An 18,893-nucleotide genomic window follows, 5' to 3' on the forward strand; every position below is an offset into this window, starting at 1 on the left:
AGTGCATTCTGGACCGATGGCTCCTTGCGGTCAGCTGAATGCTTCATAGAGTTGAGAGTGTACGTACCAAGAAGGGCGACCTTGTATTGTGTTTTGTTCCGGCTCACCTGACAGCAAAACGGTCACACAACGGGGGTGCAGATGACGTTCAGGTGTTCTTCAGATTCCGGCACAGCGTCATGTAGCTTCCCACGGCGCATGGAGTTGCACTATACGGCACCGCAGGATTACCTGAGGGGTGGATACTGCTATCGGAAGCGCAACCATTAGCGCAAACTGTCTGGGAAAATTTCGTCAATCAACCGGTCAAGAACATACACCGACCAACCGACCACCCACGGAGAGGGGGGATCACATCATATGGACATAATGCGACGTTCTTCTCATCTCCTTCAAGCATCAGGAACGTCGAGACCGTATAGGCGCGATCGGAGAGCTTTCAGGTCAGCCGAGGTCTGGATTGGAGGGAGGCAACATACCGGGGAAACCTGTCAAGGGAGCAAACTGTACCAAGTTATACAGTCGCATACCATTCATGACAGATGCCTCATGCCGCAACGACGCCTCGTGCTGCAAGCTATCGGGGTGAAGCTTCCGAATCCTGTCGGTGACGGCACGCTGAAGAAGGATCTCGAACCTGGGGAACTCGTCAGATGAGTAAATTCTTCAGCCTCGAGGCTCCCAATTGTTACGGCCTGTCCTCGTCTCTGCGAAAACAAATGAGCCGTCTTGCCTACTGGCCAACCATATACCGGCCCACCTTGAGATGCTAGGGCAAAACAATCGTTCCGCCGGGACACTCCTACTGAATGGAAGATGAACAGAGTCCAGCTCGCTTTCATCGATATGTCAGTGGTTATTCCCTTCAGCAGCGAAATGAGGTGTGGGAAGAGTTTGTCGAAGTATACCGTAAAGCGATTCTTGATCCTCACTGGCTCTCCTCGGTTCAGCGTATCGCCTCGAGGCAGCGGGTGAACGTGAGAATGTCAAAACTATACGCTCCGCTCACGATAGTCTCTTGCATAAAGGCGTTTGCCATGCCACGCGAAAGGCCTGTCCTAGTGAAAGCAGAGCATGTCTCGATTCTCGTCAGCGTCTGATTTCATTGGTCATACAACGCTCAGCGTTCCAGCGAAAATGGAAGCTCACAGACAACGAAGTCCGGAACCACACGTGAAACATCCACGTGCAATAGCATCTTATGATGCTTCCCACTGGCGGATGGGGGCAGAGCGGAGGAGATACACGGTGCAGGGTTCATAAAACATGATTCGTGACAATCATTAGACACCGTCATTTGAGCGTTTCAAATTCATCCTTCCAACGTTCATCCCTGCACGCGACTGCCGGGCCATATCTGATAAGATCCGCGCCCCGAGGATGCACTGAACAAGTTTGGTGCCATCTCCGCACGAAGCGTGAAACTTCCGGAAGGCCCGCTTGTTGCCAAAACAGCGCGACATCTTACTGGTAGTTTACACGCTAATGCACGCCGCCATGCGAACCCGAAGATTCTCTGAATGCAGATTGGTAAACAATGTTTTGACCTAATACAGTTCACGTATGCCGAGACAACAGGAGCGAGCCGAATACAACAGGACTGCATAGAGCACTCATGCGCATGGCTTCGATGCCATTGAATGCCGCCGTCCAGCGTCAAACCAAAACCTTACCTAGCGGTGTCTTGGCCATAACGCTGAGGACTTCGTACAGCACCTAGGGTACCGCGTCAGTCGAGCAACGCTGTCACCATCGCATCTCGCACTCACATCCGCAGCCGCCATCGTCGTCAGCTCGGCATTGGTGTCATAAGCAGGGGCAACCTCCACGATGTCAGCAGAAACGATATGCAAACCGTCTAGACCTCTGAGGATCGTGCGCAGCTCGCGCGTGGACCATCCGCCCGTCTCTGGCGTCCCGGTCGCAGGAGCGAACGCAGGGTCGATGGAGTCAATCTGACAACACGCTAAGCCACTTGCACGCGAGCGTCCTTCAGAACCGTACGTACATCGATGGACAGGTAGACCGGCTGATCACCCACGGTATCGCGGATCTTTTTAATAATGCCCGCGGTGCCTGTGCCACAGGCCTTCAGCATGCATGCCTTCTCCCGAGCGCGGATCCAACGTACCGATGGTATCAATTTCGCGGGCCTCGATTCGTTGGAACCCAGATTCATCGTCGTTGACATAGTCCGCAGGGCCGGACAGAGTGGTGCGGATGGCGCCATGCTGCGAAGCAAAAGCCTCAACTAGGATCAAGGATTCATGCGGAAGAAAAGAAACGCCAGCCATGATGAGAAAAAGACACTTGCGATGGAAGTTCCGTTCTTGATGAGCCCCTCCTGGCTTGCCCAGTAGAAGTACGTGCCATGGTTGATCGCCGCTTGATCGGTGGGCGCACCACCGAAGACCTGAGGCTTCCAGGTATCGAGATGGCTGTCAAAGTGGATGACAGAAATCGGCCCGTAAGCACTGTATATAGATCGAAGCAGCGGGAGAACAATCGTGTGATCGCCACCGAGCGTGATGACGCGAGGGTGATGCTTCCCGTCGACAGAAATGGGGACGAGAGGCAGACCGGTAGCGGAGTCGTTGCCAAGCGGCGAGAAGGTCTGACGGTGGAGCAGAGACTTGTGTCCGTCTTCGATTTGCTTTATGGCGTACTTGTTGTCGTACGGGGTAACGGGGATGTCACCGCAGTCGACGATCTTGAGTCCCGAGTGGAAGGGATTGACTTCGAGAGGCACGTTGTAACCGCCGTAGAGTGTCAAGCGACGAGAGCCGGCACGAATACCCGCAGGCCCGAAGCGAGCTCCCGGGCGGTAGGATGTTCCAGTATCCTGCTGCGGCGTCAGTATGTGCCTGATAAGGTTCAAGCAGTGATATACGTACGAACGGTGCACCGATGAAAGCAACATCAAAGGAGGCATCTCTATCCCTTCCAAGGCATTGCACCCAGGGTAGCTTGGCAAAGGTGGCGATACCGGAGAAGACAGAGTCCGCTGTGACTGTGGGCCTAGTGAGTGAATCGCGCAAAGCCTGTGCACGTATGGTCTGAACCTTCATTGTCACCGGGGTACATGGCCTGGTAAGGGAACCGAACGTAGTCGAGAGGCATCTGGGTGTCGTGGTCATGGCCCTCGTGCGCAACGACGCAGACGGCGAGGGAGGCGAAAGCACTGAGACGGAGGGAGAGCTTCATGATGGCGGCGGGTAGGAGAAGCTGGGAGAACACGAGCAGGGGTTTAAATTGCATTGAGATGCAACGAGGCCGAGATCAAATGGGCGCGATAACGCATGGTGAGACCCATGACCGGTGACACAAATTCATAGGAAGCGCTATAAGCGAGAGATTGGAAAAACAAAGATGCAAACGGAAGCACTTGCCGTATCGTATTCCGGTCGGATGAACAGGCATCCGTTGGCTTATCATCAGCAACGGAAAGCTGATTGGAGAAGGGCGTGATGCCGATACGCTTCGTGAGTCACATTCCAAGAAAATGAATGGGACTGAGGCCCTGCTCGAGGAGCAATTCAGATGCGGCTGTGTCAGTGCCCGGTCTCCCTGCGTAAAGTATCTCGACCACCGGGCATGAGGACTAGAAAAGAGCGAAGCCCATCGCGAAGATACGGAACCCCGATACACCCCGTCAAAGATGAGCTCTGCTTCTCAGCCCGGATCGCACGAATCCCAGCCGCTGCTCTCGACGGAGGAGGGCCCCTCGTCGTCGTCGTCCACAGCGTCGACGGTCGCGTCTGATCCATCCCCAAAGCTCTCCGCCACCGACCTCCCCGATCTGGAAGTCGCGTCCCGTGCCTTCGGCCCGCTCTTCCGCTCCCTCCTCGTCGACTCCGTCCCAGGTCAGTCACAACTCTCGTCTGCTCTGGCGGAGCTCTGATATTGTGTTGTAGTGATTCTGTCTTATGTTTTGCAGAACTCTATTCAGACCGTCTCCGTTCTCGTCGCTGGCCGTCTTGGCCCCGATGAGCTCTCTGCGGCTGCTTTCGCGCTCATGCTCGCAATGGTAGGTCAGTACGCCAGTCGTGGCCAGCTCCCACATCTATCTGACTGAATCCCTCCTTCCTCCCCGGTGAACCCGCTGTCGGAAATAAAGCAGGATGGTGTGTCGCCCTCGGTGGAACCACCGCCCTTGACACCCTAGGGTCGCAGGCCTTCACCGGTGGCGATCGTCCATCCGTCTCGATTCACCTGCAGCGGTGCATCGTGCTCCTATGGCTCTTGTTCATCCCCGTAGCCTTTCTGTGGGCTTTCATCGAGCCCGTCTTGCTCGCACTCGGGCAAGAAGAACAACTGAGTCGCGACGTGCAGAGCTTCCTCCGCGTCCTCATTCTCGGGGCACCCGGATACATCGGCTTCGAGAGCGTCAAGAAATACTTGCAATGCCAGGGTGCGCCTTCTTGCTCAGTCATGCGCGTCTGTTGATGTTCATACACGATGATGTCAGGCATCATGAGGGCGTCAACTTATGTCCTCCTGATGGTTGCACCTGTCAACTTGGCGCTGAACGTGTTCTTCGTCCACTACACGCATTTCGGTCTGCTCGGATCACCGGCCGCCATATCCATCACGTACTGGTTATGCTTTCTGCTCCTCATCCTGGTCACGTACCTATCACCCACGCACCATCGCAATCAGACATGGACGGGGCTGCACTTTGCTACTGTTCTCGACGCAGAAAGCTGCATCGACTTCCTCAAACTCGCCATACCGGGAATCTTGATGGTAGGCACCGAATGGTAAGTTGGCATCACTGGATCTCGCCAATACAGTCTCCCTGATCTTCCCCGATCCAGGGCTGCGTTTGAGATTGTAGCCCTGGCTGCCGGTCGATTGGGCTCTCTATCTCTCGCTGCCCAATCTGTCATTATGACCACCGATCAAAGTCCGTCAACGTCCGATATAACATTTATCAGAACGCTCAAGCTAACCGACCTTGTCACCAGTTCTGAACACGATTCCATTCGGCATCGGTGAGGCCATGATCATTCCTAATTCAACCGATTCTATTCTTACGCATGTTGCAGGTGTGGCTGCCTCGACTCGCGTCGGCAACTTAATCGGCGCCCGTGATGCGCAAGGCGCGAAGCGCGCCAGTCATGTTTCCGCATTCCTGAGCGTCCTAGTAGGTTCCATCGTCATGGCCGTGATGCTGTTGACCCGCAAAGTGCGCTGTCCCTCCCTCCGCTCAAACACCTACCAACTGCGATGAAACAGGTCTTCGGCTACGTCTTCAGCGACGATGCAGCTGTCGTCGCGCTAGTGAGCAAGGTGATGCCGCTGGTCGCCTCGTTTCAGGTACGTCACCATTCATCGGTTCTTGTGACGCGCTGCCGACGTCGGCTTCTCGACAACGTGCAGATCGCGGATGGTCTCGCGGGTTCGTGTGGAGGCGTGCTTCGTGGCCAAGGTAAGCCACGCGCAGTCACGCTTCTTGAGCCGTCCCAATGACACGCGCAAATGGGTTGCAGGGCGCCAGCATCTCGGAGCCATATTCAATCTCGTCGCGTACTACGTTCTAGCGCTGCCAATGGGCATCACGCTCGCCTTCAACTCTCACACTCATCTTGGCCTGCAGGGGCTGTGGCTGGGTACGTAATCTGAGCATCATACTCGATATCAACGAAGATCGTTCATGTTTTAAATGGCAGGGCAAGTCGTCGCTCTCTTCATTGTCGGCCTCGGAGAGTATACCGTGGTATGGCTGGGCACCGACTGGGATAGAGAAGTGCAGAAGAGCGTCGAACGTAACCATGAAGAAGCAAAGCGCCGTCGGTTGCACGAAGAAGCTGATTAGCGCGTCTGAACCACGCTAACGGCCTGCGCCAGTGATTGCTATCAACCCTCGATCCTACCATATGACGAAGGACGTACGTGTGAAATACTTATCTGCCGCAGACCGCCTCCACGGAGACATGCTGAATGAAATCTAATGTCATCTTCGCTATCGATGTCAGGCTTCGAAGAAGTTTATGCGTGGCCTGCCCAATACATTGCAAGACCGCTGAGAATAGTCGTGTTGCTTCATCGATAAGTGCATGAGCAGAGTGGCTTACACAGTTGATATCGACAATTCGTAACCCGAGGTCCCCTGCTACTGCTGCCCGTTCCTTCCAACCTCGACTCGGATTTTAAGGGCTATGCTACGGCGACTGATACATGATGATCGAAGCTGAGGAGCGCGGAGCGCCGACCGGGGGGGAGTCAGCGTACTCATGGTCTGGGCCACATAGCGCCCGAGGCTCGTATATAACGTTGAAAGAGACGATCGTGCAAAGGCATAGATTACTCACGATCTTCTGCAGAGTACGCGATGAGAATGGCTCGGATGAAAGACAGCCTCTACTGGCGAAAGTGGCCGGCGAAAACGACCGGAGTCCAGGACCGGATACTCCGTCTTCTTCTAATACGCTCATAGAGAATGAGTCAGCCTGCGTAGCAGACATACAGGACGACACGGCACATACGAGCTTTGTCTCTCTCTACTCCTCTCTTCTGGCTGACTCGATCCCAGGTGCGTCGGAGTGCTAGCAATTTCTGCTTGACTGCTGATATGATCTTCCTGTAACGCTCTCTTACATTCTACACAATTCTATCCAGACAGTCTCAGTCCTGGTCACAGGCCGTCTAGGTCCCCATGAGCTCTCGGTCTGCGCGTTCTCTTTCATGCTGGCTATGGCGGGTGAGTGCACGGAATCAAACATCAGAACACAAATAACCCATCTTACTATCAAAAGGCTGGTGTGTTGCCCTCGGGGGCACCACTGCTCTAGATACCCTCGGGTCGCAGGCTTTCACAGGCAGCGATCGTTCATTTGTCTCAGTACACTTCCAGCGCTGCCTGGTCCTGCTCTGGCTACTGTTCATACCAGTGATGTTCCTATGGGCATACATGGAGCCCGTCCTCCTGGTGCTCGGGCAGGAAGCCCGACTGAGCCACGACGTGCAGACGTTCCTGCGCATCTTGATCGCTGGCGCTCCCGGATACATCGGATTCGAGAGTCTCAGAAAGTACCTGCAATGCCAAGGCATCATGCGGGCGTCGACCTACGTGCTCATCGCGGTATCTCCGATCAACCTGCTGCTGAACATCTACCTTGCGCATTACACCCCGCTTGGGCTCCTTGGGTCACCAGTCGCCATCTCCATGACCTTTTGGCTGTGCTTCGGGCTTTCATAGCTTACATGTGAATTTCCCCGACGCATCGCGAAAACGGGACCTGGACAAGCGTTGAGATGTCCACCGTCCTCGACTTCAAGAGTTGCATACAATTCTTGAATTTGGCGATCCCTGGAATATTCATGGTCGGCACGGAATGGTGGGTTTCGTTTGCATGAACACTGGCGCGTACTGACTTTGATTTCCCCATGGCCGCTTTTGAGATCGTCGCTCTCGCTGCAGGCAGATTAGGTGCCCTGCCGCTCGCAGCACAGTCCGCTATCATGACCGCCGATCAAAGTGAGCATCTTCCCTCGCCTGGCAAACAGTCCGACTAATCGAGCGGCTCAGTCCTGAACACCATTCCGTTTGGCATCGGTACGTCCGCTCGTCATCTGCCACGTCGAGTCGTGTGAATGATCGATGTAAGCATTGCGCTTGACAGGCGTCGCCGCTTCCACCCGCATCGGTAACCTCATCGGTGCACAGGCGGCGCAAGCGGCGAAGCAAGCCAGCCATGCATCCGCTTTCGTGAGCGTGGTGGTCGGAGTGATTGTTATGGTCGTGCTCATGGTGACTAAGGATGTACGTGACATGCTCTCGGTCCCGCGGTGCCTTTGCTGACTCTACGTTCCCTCGCTCGCGTAGGTCTTCGGCTATCTCTTCAACGACGACCAGCCCGTGATCGGGCTTGTGAGCAAGGTGATGCCTCTCCTGGCCATCTTCCAGGTTCGCGTTCTGGTCCCAAAACACCGTGGACCAATGGATGACAGAGAGCGTGCAGATCTGGGATGGCCTCGCGGGCTCTTGTGGCGGCGTACTCCGTGGACAGGGTGCGACTTCTCTTCAGTTTGACTACCGAAAAACACTAACATGGGTCAACTTCGCGTCAAAAGGCCGCCAGCACCTAGGAGCGATGTTCAACGTCATCGCATATTACGTCCTTGCGCTCCCCGTCGGTATCACCCTCGCATTCCGGACAAACCTCGGGCTGCAGGGCCTCTGGATAGGTGCGCAGATCAGGCGTTCTTCTCTGCGCTCGTGCGTTATCTGATAAATACCGCCATCGCGTTGCAGGGCAGACTATCGCGCTGACGATCGTAGGCCTGAGCGAGTACGTGGTGGTGTGGCTTGGCACGGAATGGGAGAGAGAGATCAAACTCAGCGTCGAGCGGATCCAGGCAGAGGCGAAGCGGCGGCAAGGACATGCGAATATCGATTAGCCAAGAGGGCGAAGCAGTTGGCTGTGGCATTTGTTCTAAACCTCGCCCTAATTCCGCCTGATGCACGCGACCTCATGTCCGCGGTGTACGTAGATTGGATTGACTTACATAGAGTTGCGACACGAGAAAAGCAGGGGGTGTTTCATGGCCGTGCAGCCCGCGGTTCAACCAATCTTGCAGCGCTCCACAGCTATGGCTCGCATACAGAAATCATCCCGTGGCCGCCGTCTATTGATGGTGGCGCTGGTATACAGACAGCGAGGACTGGACTGCCAGCTCGCCGGCATAGCATCAGGTGCCCTTCTCTTCTCCGGAGTGCAAAGAAGAGGTCTGGTCATGAAAACGGTAAGACTGGGTAAGACCACGCACTTCAGGAAGCTCGCAATCAGGCGAATCGCAGGATATACTTTCGACCGCGGGCAACAATTGGGAGCGTTGACACTGAGCCAGTGACTTCGGAATCACGTCGTGCAGATGTAAGGTTCCTTCGCGTCGGTCCAGATCCAAGAACGTCGCAACACCAGGCGAGACGCACGAGAATAGACGTCGAACAAGGCCTTCATCGCCGCAGAAGGAGCAGCCGCGTCCGCATTCAGCAGCACAGGCTCTCGTGATGCGAGCGATATCGCACCCGCACGGGCCCGTGCATCGGTGCCATACATCGGAGGAGAAGGCAATGAGACATCAGAGCGTCTTTACGACATTCTACAAATGCTTGATAAATCCCCTTATAGAGTCCAGGATCATCCGAAGGCCGCACTGAAGATGTATAGGGACGGTCGGAGCGCTGGGCGTGCTGGAATCAGAATGCATGTGGCAGTATGGAAGAACAGTGCGCGCAGCCGCCTGTTTGAGTGTATGCGGCCAATCGCTGTTTGGCCGCCTGGATCAGGCTCATCGATACGTTCGCACGGGGCGAGTTACGTCGCCCATTACGAATTTGGCGGAGAGCCTTCACCGGGGGCACGAGGGCATGATTCCGCCGGGATCATCGTGAACACATCATGGTCACAGTCACAATGACCTGTTGATGTTTCCGTCACACATTGCAACGGGATCATTTGTAAAGATACTGAACTGATCAACCAATTCGTCCAGAATGATACGCCAGCATTCATACACTGTGTGTTTCAAATGATCCACATGGCAACATTCTGCTATCAGTGAATGAAAATTTTAATTATGCTACAGATAAAACTGCAATGTTCGTCACACCAATAATATGGAATATTTGTGATAACATTATAAATGTTCCTTCGATGTGCCTGTTATGGCCAGATGAGGAACAACGTGGGATCATTGAGCTTGTTTTCAAAATGTGCTCAAAATGATCCCTGATGTGTCAGCGAAATGTCACGCAATTTACATCATGGCATCTTTCTCTTCACATTCAAAATGAAATTGTGATGCAGCCAGCATGTATACCATGAGGAATTCATAATGCAATTACAATGTGCTGTCTGGACACAGCCCGATGGCATGGCAGCATGCATTAAGACAAAAAACACGTTTCAATGCAAATAATCACAGCATGTTTTCAAGATGTTCCCAATCATGTGACAAGGGATCACACCTTAATGCGGCATAATCGGACCCAGATTCAATCCCAGATTCAACTTCAATCTTGCAGGGCCGTTAACGCTGGGGCACCTCGCACCTTCCGTAATCCTGCCTTCAGGAGATATTCCACCGAGGCAGCGCCGAAGAAGTCGAATACTGCTTTATTCGCAGGCCTAGCAGCACTCACTGCGGCCGGAGGCATTGGCTACTATTTATACGCTAGACAGACAGAAACGCGGCCCACTTGGCCGACCCGTCGCTCGTCGCTTCTCCCTCCTTCGACGAATCACACCACACTTGCACTCGCATCCCAAATATAGATTCCATCTTGGTCCGAAGCAGAGCGATTCCTCGGCCTCCGTCGAGTCGTTAGGCCCTGGCTGAATTGCATCGACGAGCTGCCTGCGCGCCCTCTAGCGCTCCATCCAGGGCGCGTCCTCGTGGCCATGGTGTGAACGGCGATGCGCGTATTTCGCACGCTCGGGCTCGAATCCCGTCCAGCAGCGCAATCCGCTACTACTGTCCATCCTGGACTGATATTACGCCGCCATCTGTTTTTCGCGGTGCTCAAGCGTCGCATCCACGTCCGAAGTTGATCTTTTTCGTGCTCGGCGTATAGGTGGCCCTAGCCTGCGACGGACTGAGTGCGTTGTGGCGTTCGAATGGTAGTATAGCTTCAACGACCAGGAATCTGTAGCTCTATCTGGTGCACATGCCGTCGGCCGTTGCCACCGCGACCGTTCCGGATTCGACGGCCCCTGGACGTTCTCGCCAGTAACAGTCAGTAACGAGTACTTCCGCCTTCTGCTCAAAGACAAATGTGTCTGGAGGAAGTGGGACGGCCCCAAACAGCTCGCAGACAAGACCACCGGCACACTGATGATGCCATATGCTTGCTCTTCGTATTCTCGAGTGGACGTTAGTTGACGAAGGTCGGCTGTTAGCTCGGATTACGCACTCGTTCAGGACAAGACGTTCAAGAAGTACGTCCAGGCGTATGCCAAGGACCAGGACTTGTGGTTCCAAATAACAAAGTAATTTGGCTATTGACAGAATGTGGACGCGAACGGCTTACGTAATAATCGTCGCTGCAGTTCGACACCTTTTAGGAAGTAGTTTACGTAACGTTCGCCCCTCCTCGTCATCGCGCTGCCCCTGTTGAGCTTTCTTGCTTTCTATCCGCTCACGTCGCTCGATGGCGTTTTCTATGTACCTCCTCGCGGCAGTGCATGGTGAGTAGTCTGTAATGATTTCGACGTTGATTTGCAGTGTTTCTCGCTGTTAGCGTGTACTTATTGCTTTATATATGCTCACATCACTTAATTATGTACTTCCTCGCGGCGGTGCATGGTGAGTAGTTGGCGTTTATCAAATGGTCTATGCTCTGATTTTGATGTTCATTCACAGCGCTTCTCGCTATTAACGTGTTTTTATTCGATGTGCTCTGTTTTTTTATACCTCGGCCGCCGGTTGCGCATTTGGGAGACATCTCAGAGTGTGCACGGTCACATCGCTCAATTGGTTACTGCTCTCCTCTGGTCGGAGGTAGTATTCATAGGTCATGCATACGCTCCACGAATGATATACATGGATTTTTGCCTCGATACGGATTGCCTGTCCTGCTGTCTCGTCGTTTGTCAGTGACGTTCAGAGGTACGCAACCTGTGAGTTCCCTCGATTCCACATGGTCCTCGAACGTTTCATCAATCGTGCTTGACATGCCTGCCACTGCCTTTATTGTTCTTTGCTCATGTACTTCCATTGTGCAGTTTGACCGATCTCGCTCGAATGCATCATATAGGAAGAGACCATCAAAAACATACGGTGATCAGTTTGGAGTTTATTGTTCGGGCATCGATGTAGTTTGGCTTGTGTGTCTGCCATTGCAGTGTTCGACTTTGTACATGATGGTTTGCACGAAGTGAGTTCAGAAGGGATCTGTACGATGCACTGGCATCTGTTGGATCGATTTTCAGTTGTAAGTGGACAGCTTCGACGCACAGAAAGAACTAGGTACTTATTCACTGGTGTTCATCATTGTGACTTACCTGCTCTGTGCAGTGAATTGGAATGCATTATTATAGACATGCCATTGAAAGATCTGGTGTGCAGGCTCGATTTTGCATCACTTGTTTCAGTTGCAACTTGTCACAGATTTTCACGTTTTCACCTCTGCACGTGACCAAGACATCATTTGACATCAGCGCTAGGCTGTTCAGAAAGGAACGAACCGGTACGCGAAGTACTAACAGTCCTAGATGCCCCAAAGGTCCAGGTCTAGTCACGTGACATATCACGTGATATCCACACATGTGACAAGTAGCGCTGGTATTAGGTAAGCCTAACTTATACAGTAATATCATCCCATCTAGAAGCAACGGTCGGACTCCGGAAGAATCCAACGAAGGAGATACACGCCACCGGAGATATGTCCTTAAGGGGATATTAGTTCACATGCACGAGGTAGATAGATACCATGCCACCGGAGATGTAGCCATTACAGGCAATACCATTCCCATGGTATTACTAATTAGTTCGGAGGTTCAGCATGCATGACACACGTAGTCTGACAGGTAGTGGTAACCAATCAGACAATGTCCATTAGCTAGCGGTTCTGGGGGATCAGGGTACCAAGGGTCCCTCCGCTCATGTATATAAGCCAGAGCTCTGAGATGCATAAGTCCCCCAGACTTATTCTCATCTCTGCTACACCTATCCATACAGTGTTACCAGTGCTCACTTGCAAGGCACTGCTTTACCTTGATCATCTTTGTGTCCATCCTTACGTCGACAACAGTCAGTAAGTGTTTGATCATAAGGTCATAGGCTTAGTCGGCGCTCTGCGTCCTAAGTTTGTGATAGAAAAATAAGTCTGCTTATCTTACCTGCCTCGAGTGCCTGCCCAGCGTACTCGCCGCAGTGTTGTGTCTTCGCACGTCCACCCGCATGTTAGCGGTGTCATATCTTCACCTGACATTCCATCAGTCACCGACTCTATCAGCGTAAGCCGCACCAAGGCATTGCGCAGCATCGATGGTGTCATCCGTCGTCCTCGAGCGAGAACTCCAGAAGAGTTCTACGAGCAGCGGCCCATAAGACCCCTGCCAAGGCCAGGACACATCTCTACGGGAGGTCGGCCCCCTCGTGGCACTAGTTCAGTTTCTATTATCCAGACTCCCTCAGTCAGGTGACCGAGACTACCTGCAGGACCATCTGGTCCAGATCTCAATCAAGGGACATATGTCGAGACCGCTACTGGGTCTCATTTCATTTATCCTCTCGCCGTCTCCATCATCTCGACCCAGCGCGTTGAAGGCACCCTTCGACAAATTCGTATCCTACTCACCAAATGATATCATCGTCAGCTTGACGACCACGACATCTTCGACCTCGAGCATCTCATACTCAAGCTCGAGTCCATCCGCACTGACATCGCGGAGTTCAAGCTCTCCTTCATTCACCAACACGTGGTTCGTGACTTCTGCAACTACATCCAGGAAAGGAAGCATCAGGGCAGAGAAGCTCGCTGGATAATCAGAGATATTATCCAGAAATATCGTCTAGGAATACAGGTCACAGGGCGACCTTTGCTGTAGATACGAATATTTACTTTGTATATGTCTTCATCGGGTGATTCAAACAATCTTGAGAATTTCGAGCACATCAATCCAATCGGTCACACTTTCGATTATCTTTGGGATTCAATTCCACGAGTTCTCCTGGACAGAGCAGGTGAAGCGTTTGCTACATACGAGGACACGTTTCACATCGATTATCATGACGTATATCACATATACGCCCTTCAACTCTATTCAGAATTTGATTGAAGGAACGTCGTGGTCCATATCTGCTATATCCCTATCAGAACCAAAGAACCCGAAGATCGTCTCACCGAAGCTTACAATAGCCTTGTCGATTGGCTCGAAGAAATTGAACGTCTTTGCGATATCCATCATAATCATCAGTGGCCCGCAGTTTGGGACAAGACCAGGTTTTTGTGGCAACCCTTCGTCAAGGTCATCTATCGAGACCTTTGTTTGCTGCGAAACCAACGAGCAGGACGAGTAATTGCCCGACAAGCCACGATCGCAAACAGACATATCGTCGAGTTTGAAGAACATCTTCGTGAAATAGAGGAAGAATTGTAAAATGACGACCCCCACCCCAAATGATCCAAGCTTCTCTCGTGCTCCATCTCCGAAGCTCCCCGCACGACTCAATATTGTATTGCAACCCCCGAATCCTATGATTCATCAAGCCCTCGCTGACACGGCGCCCCCAAATGCGAATATACCCGAAACTGTAAAAAAAATTGGGTAGTCGATCTCGTCACAAACGTGGTGGAAGAGATGCGTCAACAAACGGTGGTGCATTACGAAAATCTTATCCAGCACCAAGCGCATACAATGGAACGTAACACCACGGAGTTTCACAATCGGACGGTCTTCTTAGACCAACATCGTCAACAATCCGAGTCTCGAATCGCAGACTTGGAGAAAACCTCGTCAGCTTTACTTGAGGAAAACAAGACCACTAACGAAGCGTTTGTGGCAGTTGACGATGAAATCAAGGATCTCCAAACGAGAGAAGAAGACCTAAAGAAATCACATGATCGACTTCACGCATGGGCATCTACGCAGGGATGGAAAGCAGGGCAAGGCGGTAACAATGTCGACGACACGGACGACGACGATGAGCCGTTGTTTAGTCGCAAGGGTAAAGGCGTAAAAATTGACCAACCAGAAAAATATGGTGGCAATAAGGACGGAGTCAATCTCGATGATTGGCTCGAACAAGTCATGCTCTGGTTGAAATATACTGAACATACAAAAGACGAGTCCAAAATTATGTCTACCCTCTTGCTCCTGAAAGGAGGAGCATGCGAATACATGTGACATTGGATTACCGAAATAAATGAAAATAATAAGGCACCAGGAACTTGGGCGGAGTTCGTCGCTGAACTTCGCACGGCATATGAATCATTGGACAAGGACGACAAGAAGCGAACGGAGTTAGAAGCCTTCGTCAAGAAGAATCATTGAGACTTCCGAAAGTTCACAGAAGACTTCCGTCCAAAGGCAACCGGTACAGGCTTCTCGGGTCAAGACTTGATCGAAAAGATCAAGAAACATATTCCGGAGAAAACGTGGCTGCTCATGCTGGCAGACACGACCAAGGACAACTGGCCCAAGAAATGGCCCGAATTCCTTACATTTGCACTCCAAATATTTATGTCACTACAACGAGAAGGCCACTATGCCAAGGCCGAAACCAAGGACCTGAATGCTATGGAGGTTGACGCAGTCGGGAAGAAGGGGAAAAGTAAATCGGACAAAGCGCGAAGCGTGCAAGACGACAAGTTGGTCTGCGCCAACTGCAAGAAGAACAAGCCGACGTTCTTCAAATTGTCGAAACGCTTCGGCAAGTATTGCACCGATTGTTTCAAATTGGACCATGTCAAGAGGCAGATTGAGAAGGAGAAAGAGACAGCTGCGAAGAAGAAGGACGGGAAGAAAAAGGATGATGCCAGGAACAAATCCAAGTCGTCCAAGACGCGACAGGTGGTATCTGATTCCGCTTCATCAGATGCAGAGAGCGAAAGCTCTGATACCGAAGAAGAAAAGAAGCTGAAGAAGAAGAGCTCTTCCTCTAAGACTAAGGAAAAGGGTAAGGAGACAGCTACGCATATCAGCAACTGCAGCATCCACTCAGAAAGCGAGCCTGATGCATCTGAGTCAGACGAAGATTTCGCCACGATCCTCTCAAGGCTCAGGTGCCTGAGGGCGAATGGATACAGTTCATCAAGGAAGGCGGGAGAGGGCTCTTCAAGGAAGGATTGGAAGGGTTTTCTCAAAGGGGATCTGTAGGCAGCTCGTCAAAGTCCCCAGAACATTATATAAGACCTGTACATTTAACACCCGAATCAGACACCTCTGTAGATCGTCGCAACGCAGAGGATGATAATGTAACAATAAAGAACTCGTCTCCAAATTTATCATCATTCTATTTACCAGTTACATTATGGGTGTACGGCAAAAAATCGAGCGCTGAAGCTTTAGTCAACTCAGGAGCATATTCCATGTACATCAGCAAGCGATTCGTAAAGAACAATCGAATCGCAACCTCCAAGCTTAATACAACGTACAAGGTGTACAATGCTGACGGATCCCAAAATAAACATGGCGAAATAACCGACTATGTAAAAGCATACCTCAAAGTCAGAGATCATGGTTCTACCCATCGTCTACTAGTCACAGACATCGGGAAATTAGACATGATCATTGGAATGTCATACTTATGTCAGCATAATCCAGAAATCAACTGGCAAGCTGGAGAATGGAAATACTCACGATGCCCGAGTACGTGTCACCACCAGAGGCTTCGTAAAAAAAAACAACGAGCCATTGCAAGAGAGGAAGCTGAAGAAATCTCGCAACAAGCACAACAAGTGGCAGATGAGAAGCCAGCTGCATTCTGAATGTTTAATGGACACAACATCGATGCAGTAAATCCTATCATCTCGTGGGTCGAAATGGACGACCCCGAAGCTGAACAAATAGCCCGCATGATACTTTCCATAGCAGATTGCAGCTATGCTGAACCAGAAGAAGACCTGAAAGAAGCGGCACCCCAGTCAAACACTGGCAGCCCAGAAGATCAGGTTATTAATGAAGTAGAATCTTGGGAAAAACTAGTACCAGATTATCTACATTCATTTGGTGATGTCTTCTCCAAGAAAGCATCTGAAAGGATGCCAACTCGAAAGCCTTATGATCATGTAATCGAGTTTGAAGAAGAACATGAATTACCATGACCAAGCAAACTCTATCCTATGAATCCGGAGGAAAGAAATTCCCTAGATTCGTGGATCGACGAAAACCTAGCAAAAGGCTACATTCGAAAATCGAAATCACCTATTGCTGCCCCAGTATTCTTTGTCAAGAAGAAGGACGGCACACTAAGACTGGTACAAGACTACCGAAAACTTAATGCTATAACCAAGAAGAATCGCTTCCCTATTCCACGAATAAGCGAGCTTATCGATCAGCTCAGTAATGCGTCAATATTCACCAAGCTGGATCTCAGATGGGGATACAACAATGTTCGCATCCACAAGGGTGATGAATGGAAAACAGCTTTTGTGACGCATCGCGGTTTATACGAGGCCACGGTTATGTTTTTCGGTTTCTGTAACGCACCAGCCACCTTCCAACACATGATGAATGAGATCTTAGATGATCTTATTCAGGAAGGTCATGTGATCGTCTACCTCGATGATATACTAATCTTCACTAACGATTTGAAACAACATCAGAAGATTACCAAAGAGGTAATTAAAAGATTACGGGACAACGACCTTTTTGCCAAACCAGAAAAGTGCTTTTTCGAACAGCCCTCGATTGAGTACTTAGAGATGATTATCTCTCAAGGCGAGGTCCATATGGATCCTCAAAAGGTCGCAGGTGTACTCGACTGGCCTGAACCCAAGAAGGTTAAGCAAGTACAAGCTTTTCTTGGGTTCACAAATTTCTATCATCGATTCATTGAAGGATTTGCCAAAAAGTCTCGACCACTCAATATCCTTACACGAAAGGATCAGAAATGGGTATGGAGCGAAGAGCAACAACAATCATTCGATGCTCTCAAGAAAGCTTTTACAACAGCTCCAATTCTGGCATTACCGAATGATACGCATCCATTCCGGTTAGAAACAGATTCCAGCGATTTTGCCACTGGTGCATGCCTCGAACAACTCAAAGACGATGGGTTGTGGCATCCAATCGCATTCTATTCGAAAAGCCTCAATGAGGCTGAGCGGAACTATGAAATCTATGACAAAGAGATGCTCGCAATTATTCGAGCGTTGGAAGAATACCGACAACATCTCGAAGATCATCTGCTCCCAGTCAAAATATGGTCCGATCACCAGAACTTAACCTATTTCAAATCAGCACAAAAGCTGATGAGGCGGCAAGCTCGATGGTCACTATATTTTACACAGTTCAACATCCAACTACATCACAAACCAGGGAAATCAATGCATCGCGCGGATCCTCTGTCCAGGAGGCCAGATCATGAAGAGGGGGTAAATCTCGATAATTCCGACAAGACTCTGCTCAAAACGGAATATTTCGCGATTAAAGCTATTCAACATACCCATCTTGCAGTCGTCACAGATCATGATTTGGTGGACAAGATCAAGGAGGCACTACAAGACGACAATGTGAATAACTCATACCAAGAACTACTCAAGAAAGGACAACGAGAGTTCTCGAAAGGACTCGAAGACTGGAACTTCGAAAGTGGGATATTATTATACTGAGGCAAAATCTATGTGCCAAAAGCAGATAATAAGGAATCACTTAGATGAGAAATCGTTCAGCATCATCATGAAGCTGCCAGTGCAGGTCATCCTGGAAGATGGAAGATATATGAGATGTTATCTCGTAATTACTGGTGGCTGGGAATGTCCACTTACGTCAAAAAGTATGTTGGTTCTTGCGACCTTTGTCAATGCAACAAGAACATCAATCAGCCAAAATACGGAGAATTACAGCCAAATGAGGTTCCAACAGAACCTTGGAAAATTGTCTCTGTCGACTTAATCACTCAATTACCAGAATCCCATGGATTCAATGCAATTATGGTAGTTGTCGATCGTTTGACCAAACGAGCGCATTTCTTTGCAATCACCAATGAGTTCTCAGCATCAGACCTTGCCCGTACTTTCTATGAGAGGGTATGGACACAGCATGATCTTCCGAGACAGATTATCTCGGATAGAGGTACTCAGTTTGCAAGCGCATTATTTCAAGAAGTATGCAAGCTCCTTGGGATACAATCAACAATGTCGTCCGCATATCATCTGGAGACCGATGGTCAAACTGAAAGAACAAATCAGTCGCTAGAGCAATATCTTCGTATTTATA

General features: G+C 50.7%; 8 protein-coding genes across 8 annotated transcripts; 5 read left to right on the forward strand and 3 right to left on the reverse strand.

The window, feature by feature from the left end:
* Positions 1 to 81: 81 nt before the first annotated feature.
* Positions 82 to 646, reverse strand: LAESUDRAFT_555172 (uncharacterized protein). Its single transcript, XM_040902921.1, has 3 exons — positions 480 to 646; positions 340 to 390; positions 82 to 276 (listed from the first exon to the last, which is right to left on the reverse strand). Exons 1-3 carry the CDS (start codon positions 535 to 537, stop codon positions 149 to 151), a joined length of 237 nt encoding a protein of 78 aa, XP_040758172.1. The 5' UTR covers positions 538 to 646; the 3' UTR covers positions 82 to 148.
* An 845-nt stretch (positions 647 to 1,491) lies between these two features.
* Positions 1,492 to 3,207, reverse strand: LAESUDRAFT_732286 (agmatinase; the record flags this gene model as incomplete). Its single annotated transcript, XM_040910213.1, has 7 exons — positions 1,492 to 1,716; positions 1,770 to 1,955; positions 2,009 to 2,076; positions 2,132 to 2,231; positions 2,315 to 2,842; positions 2,895 to 3,010; positions 3,063 to 3,207. 7 exons carry the CDS (start codon positions 3,202 to 3,204, stop codon positions 1,657 to 1,659), a joined length of 1,200 nt encoding a protein of 399 aa, XP_040758173.1. The 3' UTR covers positions 1,492 to 1,656.
* Positions 3,208 to 3,658: 451 nt separating this feature from the next.
* Positions 3,659 to 5,818, forward strand: LAESUDRAFT_666152 (MATE efflux family protein; the record flags this gene model as incomplete). The annotated part of the gene is made up of 11 exons (XM_040905234.1): positions 3,659 to 3,863; positions 3,915 to 4,031; positions 4,118 to 4,411; positions 4,469 to 4,760; positions 4,818 to 4,906; positions 4,968 to 4,994; positions 5,049 to 5,188; positions 5,239 to 5,319; positions 5,383 to 5,431; positions 5,493 to 5,612; positions 5,673 to 5,818. The coding sequence occupies 11 exons, from the start codon at positions 3,659 to 3,661 to the stop codon at positions 5,816 to 5,818; spliced, it is 1,560 nt and encodes a 519-aa protein (XP_040758174.1).
* A 700-nt stretch (positions 5,819 to 6,518) lies between these two features.
* On the forward strand, positions 6,519 to 7,543 carry LAESUDRAFT_555337 (uncharacterized protein). The gene is made up of 3 exons (XM_040902924.1): positions 6,519 to 6,535; positions 6,626 to 6,703; positions 6,759 to 7,543. The coding sequence occupies exons 2-3, from the start codon at positions 6,688 to 6,690 to the stop codon at positions 7,199 to 7,201; spliced, it is 459 nt and encodes a 152-aa protein (XP_040758175.1). The 5' UTR covers positions 6,519 to 6,535; positions 6,626 to 6,687; the 3' UTR covers positions 7,202 to 7,543.
* On the forward strand, positions 7,198 to 8,634 carry LAESUDRAFT_555197 (mate-domain-containing protein). Its single transcript, XM_040902922.1, has 8 exons — positions 7,198 to 7,340; positions 7,405 to 7,480; positions 7,532 to 7,558; positions 7,626 to 7,765; positions 7,829 to 7,909; positions 7,965 to 8,013; positions 8,077 to 8,190; positions 8,258 to 8,634. Exons 1-8 carry the CDS (start codon positions 7,338 to 7,340, stop codon positions 8,401 to 8,403), a joined length of 636 nt encoding a protein of 211 aa, XP_040758176.1. The 5' UTR covers positions 7,198 to 7,337; the 3' UTR covers positions 8,404 to 8,634.
* Positions 8,635 to 10,116: 1,482 nt separating this feature from the next.
* Positions 10,117 to 10,526, reverse strand: LAESUDRAFT_732291 (uncharacterized protein). The gene is made up of 2 exons (XM_040910214.1): positions 10,261 to 10,526; positions 10,117 to 10,239 (listed from the first exon to the last, which is right to left on the reverse strand). Exons 1-2 carry the CDS (start codon positions 10,409 to 10,411, stop codon positions 10,172 to 10,174), a joined length of 219 nt encoding a protein of 72 aa, XP_040758177.1. The 5' UTR covers positions 10,412 to 10,526; the 3' UTR covers positions 10,117 to 10,171.
* Positions 10,527 to 10,638: 112 nt separating this feature from the next.
* On the forward strand, positions 10,639 to 11,001 carry LAESUDRAFT_666156 (mitochondrial cytochrome c peroxidase; the record flags this gene model as incomplete). Its single annotated transcript, XM_040905235.1, has 2 exons — positions 10,639 to 10,865; positions 10,908 to 11,001. Coding segments are annotated over 2 exons (321 nt in total), but the record flags the coding sequence as incomplete, so codon positions are not given.
* Positions 11,002 to 14,369: 3,368 nt separating this feature from the next.
* LAESUDRAFT_764637 (uncharacterized protein) lies at positions 14,370 to 15,830 on the forward strand (the record flags this gene model as incomplete). Its single annotated transcript, XM_040913480.1, has 2 exons — positions 14,370 to 14,759; positions 15,018 to 15,830. 2 exons carry the CDS (start codon positions 14,370 to 14,372, stop codon positions 15,828 to 15,830), a joined length of 1,203 nt encoding a protein of 400 aa, XP_040758179.1.
* Positions 15,831 to 18,893: the final 3,063 nt, after the last annotated feature.

The sequence above is a fragment of the Laetiporus sulphureus genome (genome assembly GCF_001632365.1).
Source record: "Laetiporus sulphureus 93-53 unplaced genomic scaffold LAESUscaffold_82, whole genome shotgun sequence".
Lineage (NCBI taxonomy): Eukaryota > Fungi > Basidiomycota > Agaricomycetes > Polyporales > Laetiporaceae > Laetiporus > Laetiporus sulphureus.

Excerpts from the sequence above, each read along its gene's own strand:
- LAESUDRAFT_732291 (XM_040910214.1), bottom strand. The coding sequence starts at position 10,411 with ATGGCCACGAGGACGCGCCCTGGATGGAGCGCTAGAGGGCGCGCAGGC.
- LAESUDRAFT_555197 (XM_040902922.1), top strand. Across the intron at positions 7,481-7,531 it reads TATCATGACCGCCGATCAAA|TCCTGAACACCATTCCGTTT; the intron begins GTGAGCATCTTC and ends CGAGCGGCTCAG. Across the intron at positions 8,014-8,076 it reads CGGCGTACTCCGTGGACAGG|GCCGCCAGCACCTAGGAGCG; the intron begins GTGCGACTTCTC and ends TCGCGTCAAAAG.
- LAESUDRAFT_555172 (XM_040902921.1), bottom strand. The coding sequence starts at position 537 with ATGAATGGTATGCGACTGTATAACTTGGTACAGTTTGCTCCCTTGACA. Across the intron at positions 391-479 it reads TCCCTTGACAGGTTTCCCCG|GAGATGAGAAGAACGTCGCA; the intron begins GTATGTTGCCTC and ends TGATGCTTGAAG. Across the intron at positions 277-339 it reads TGATGTGATCCCCCCTCTCC|TTTGCGCTAATGGTTGCGCT; the intron begins GTGGGTGGTCGG and ends TTTCCCAGACAG.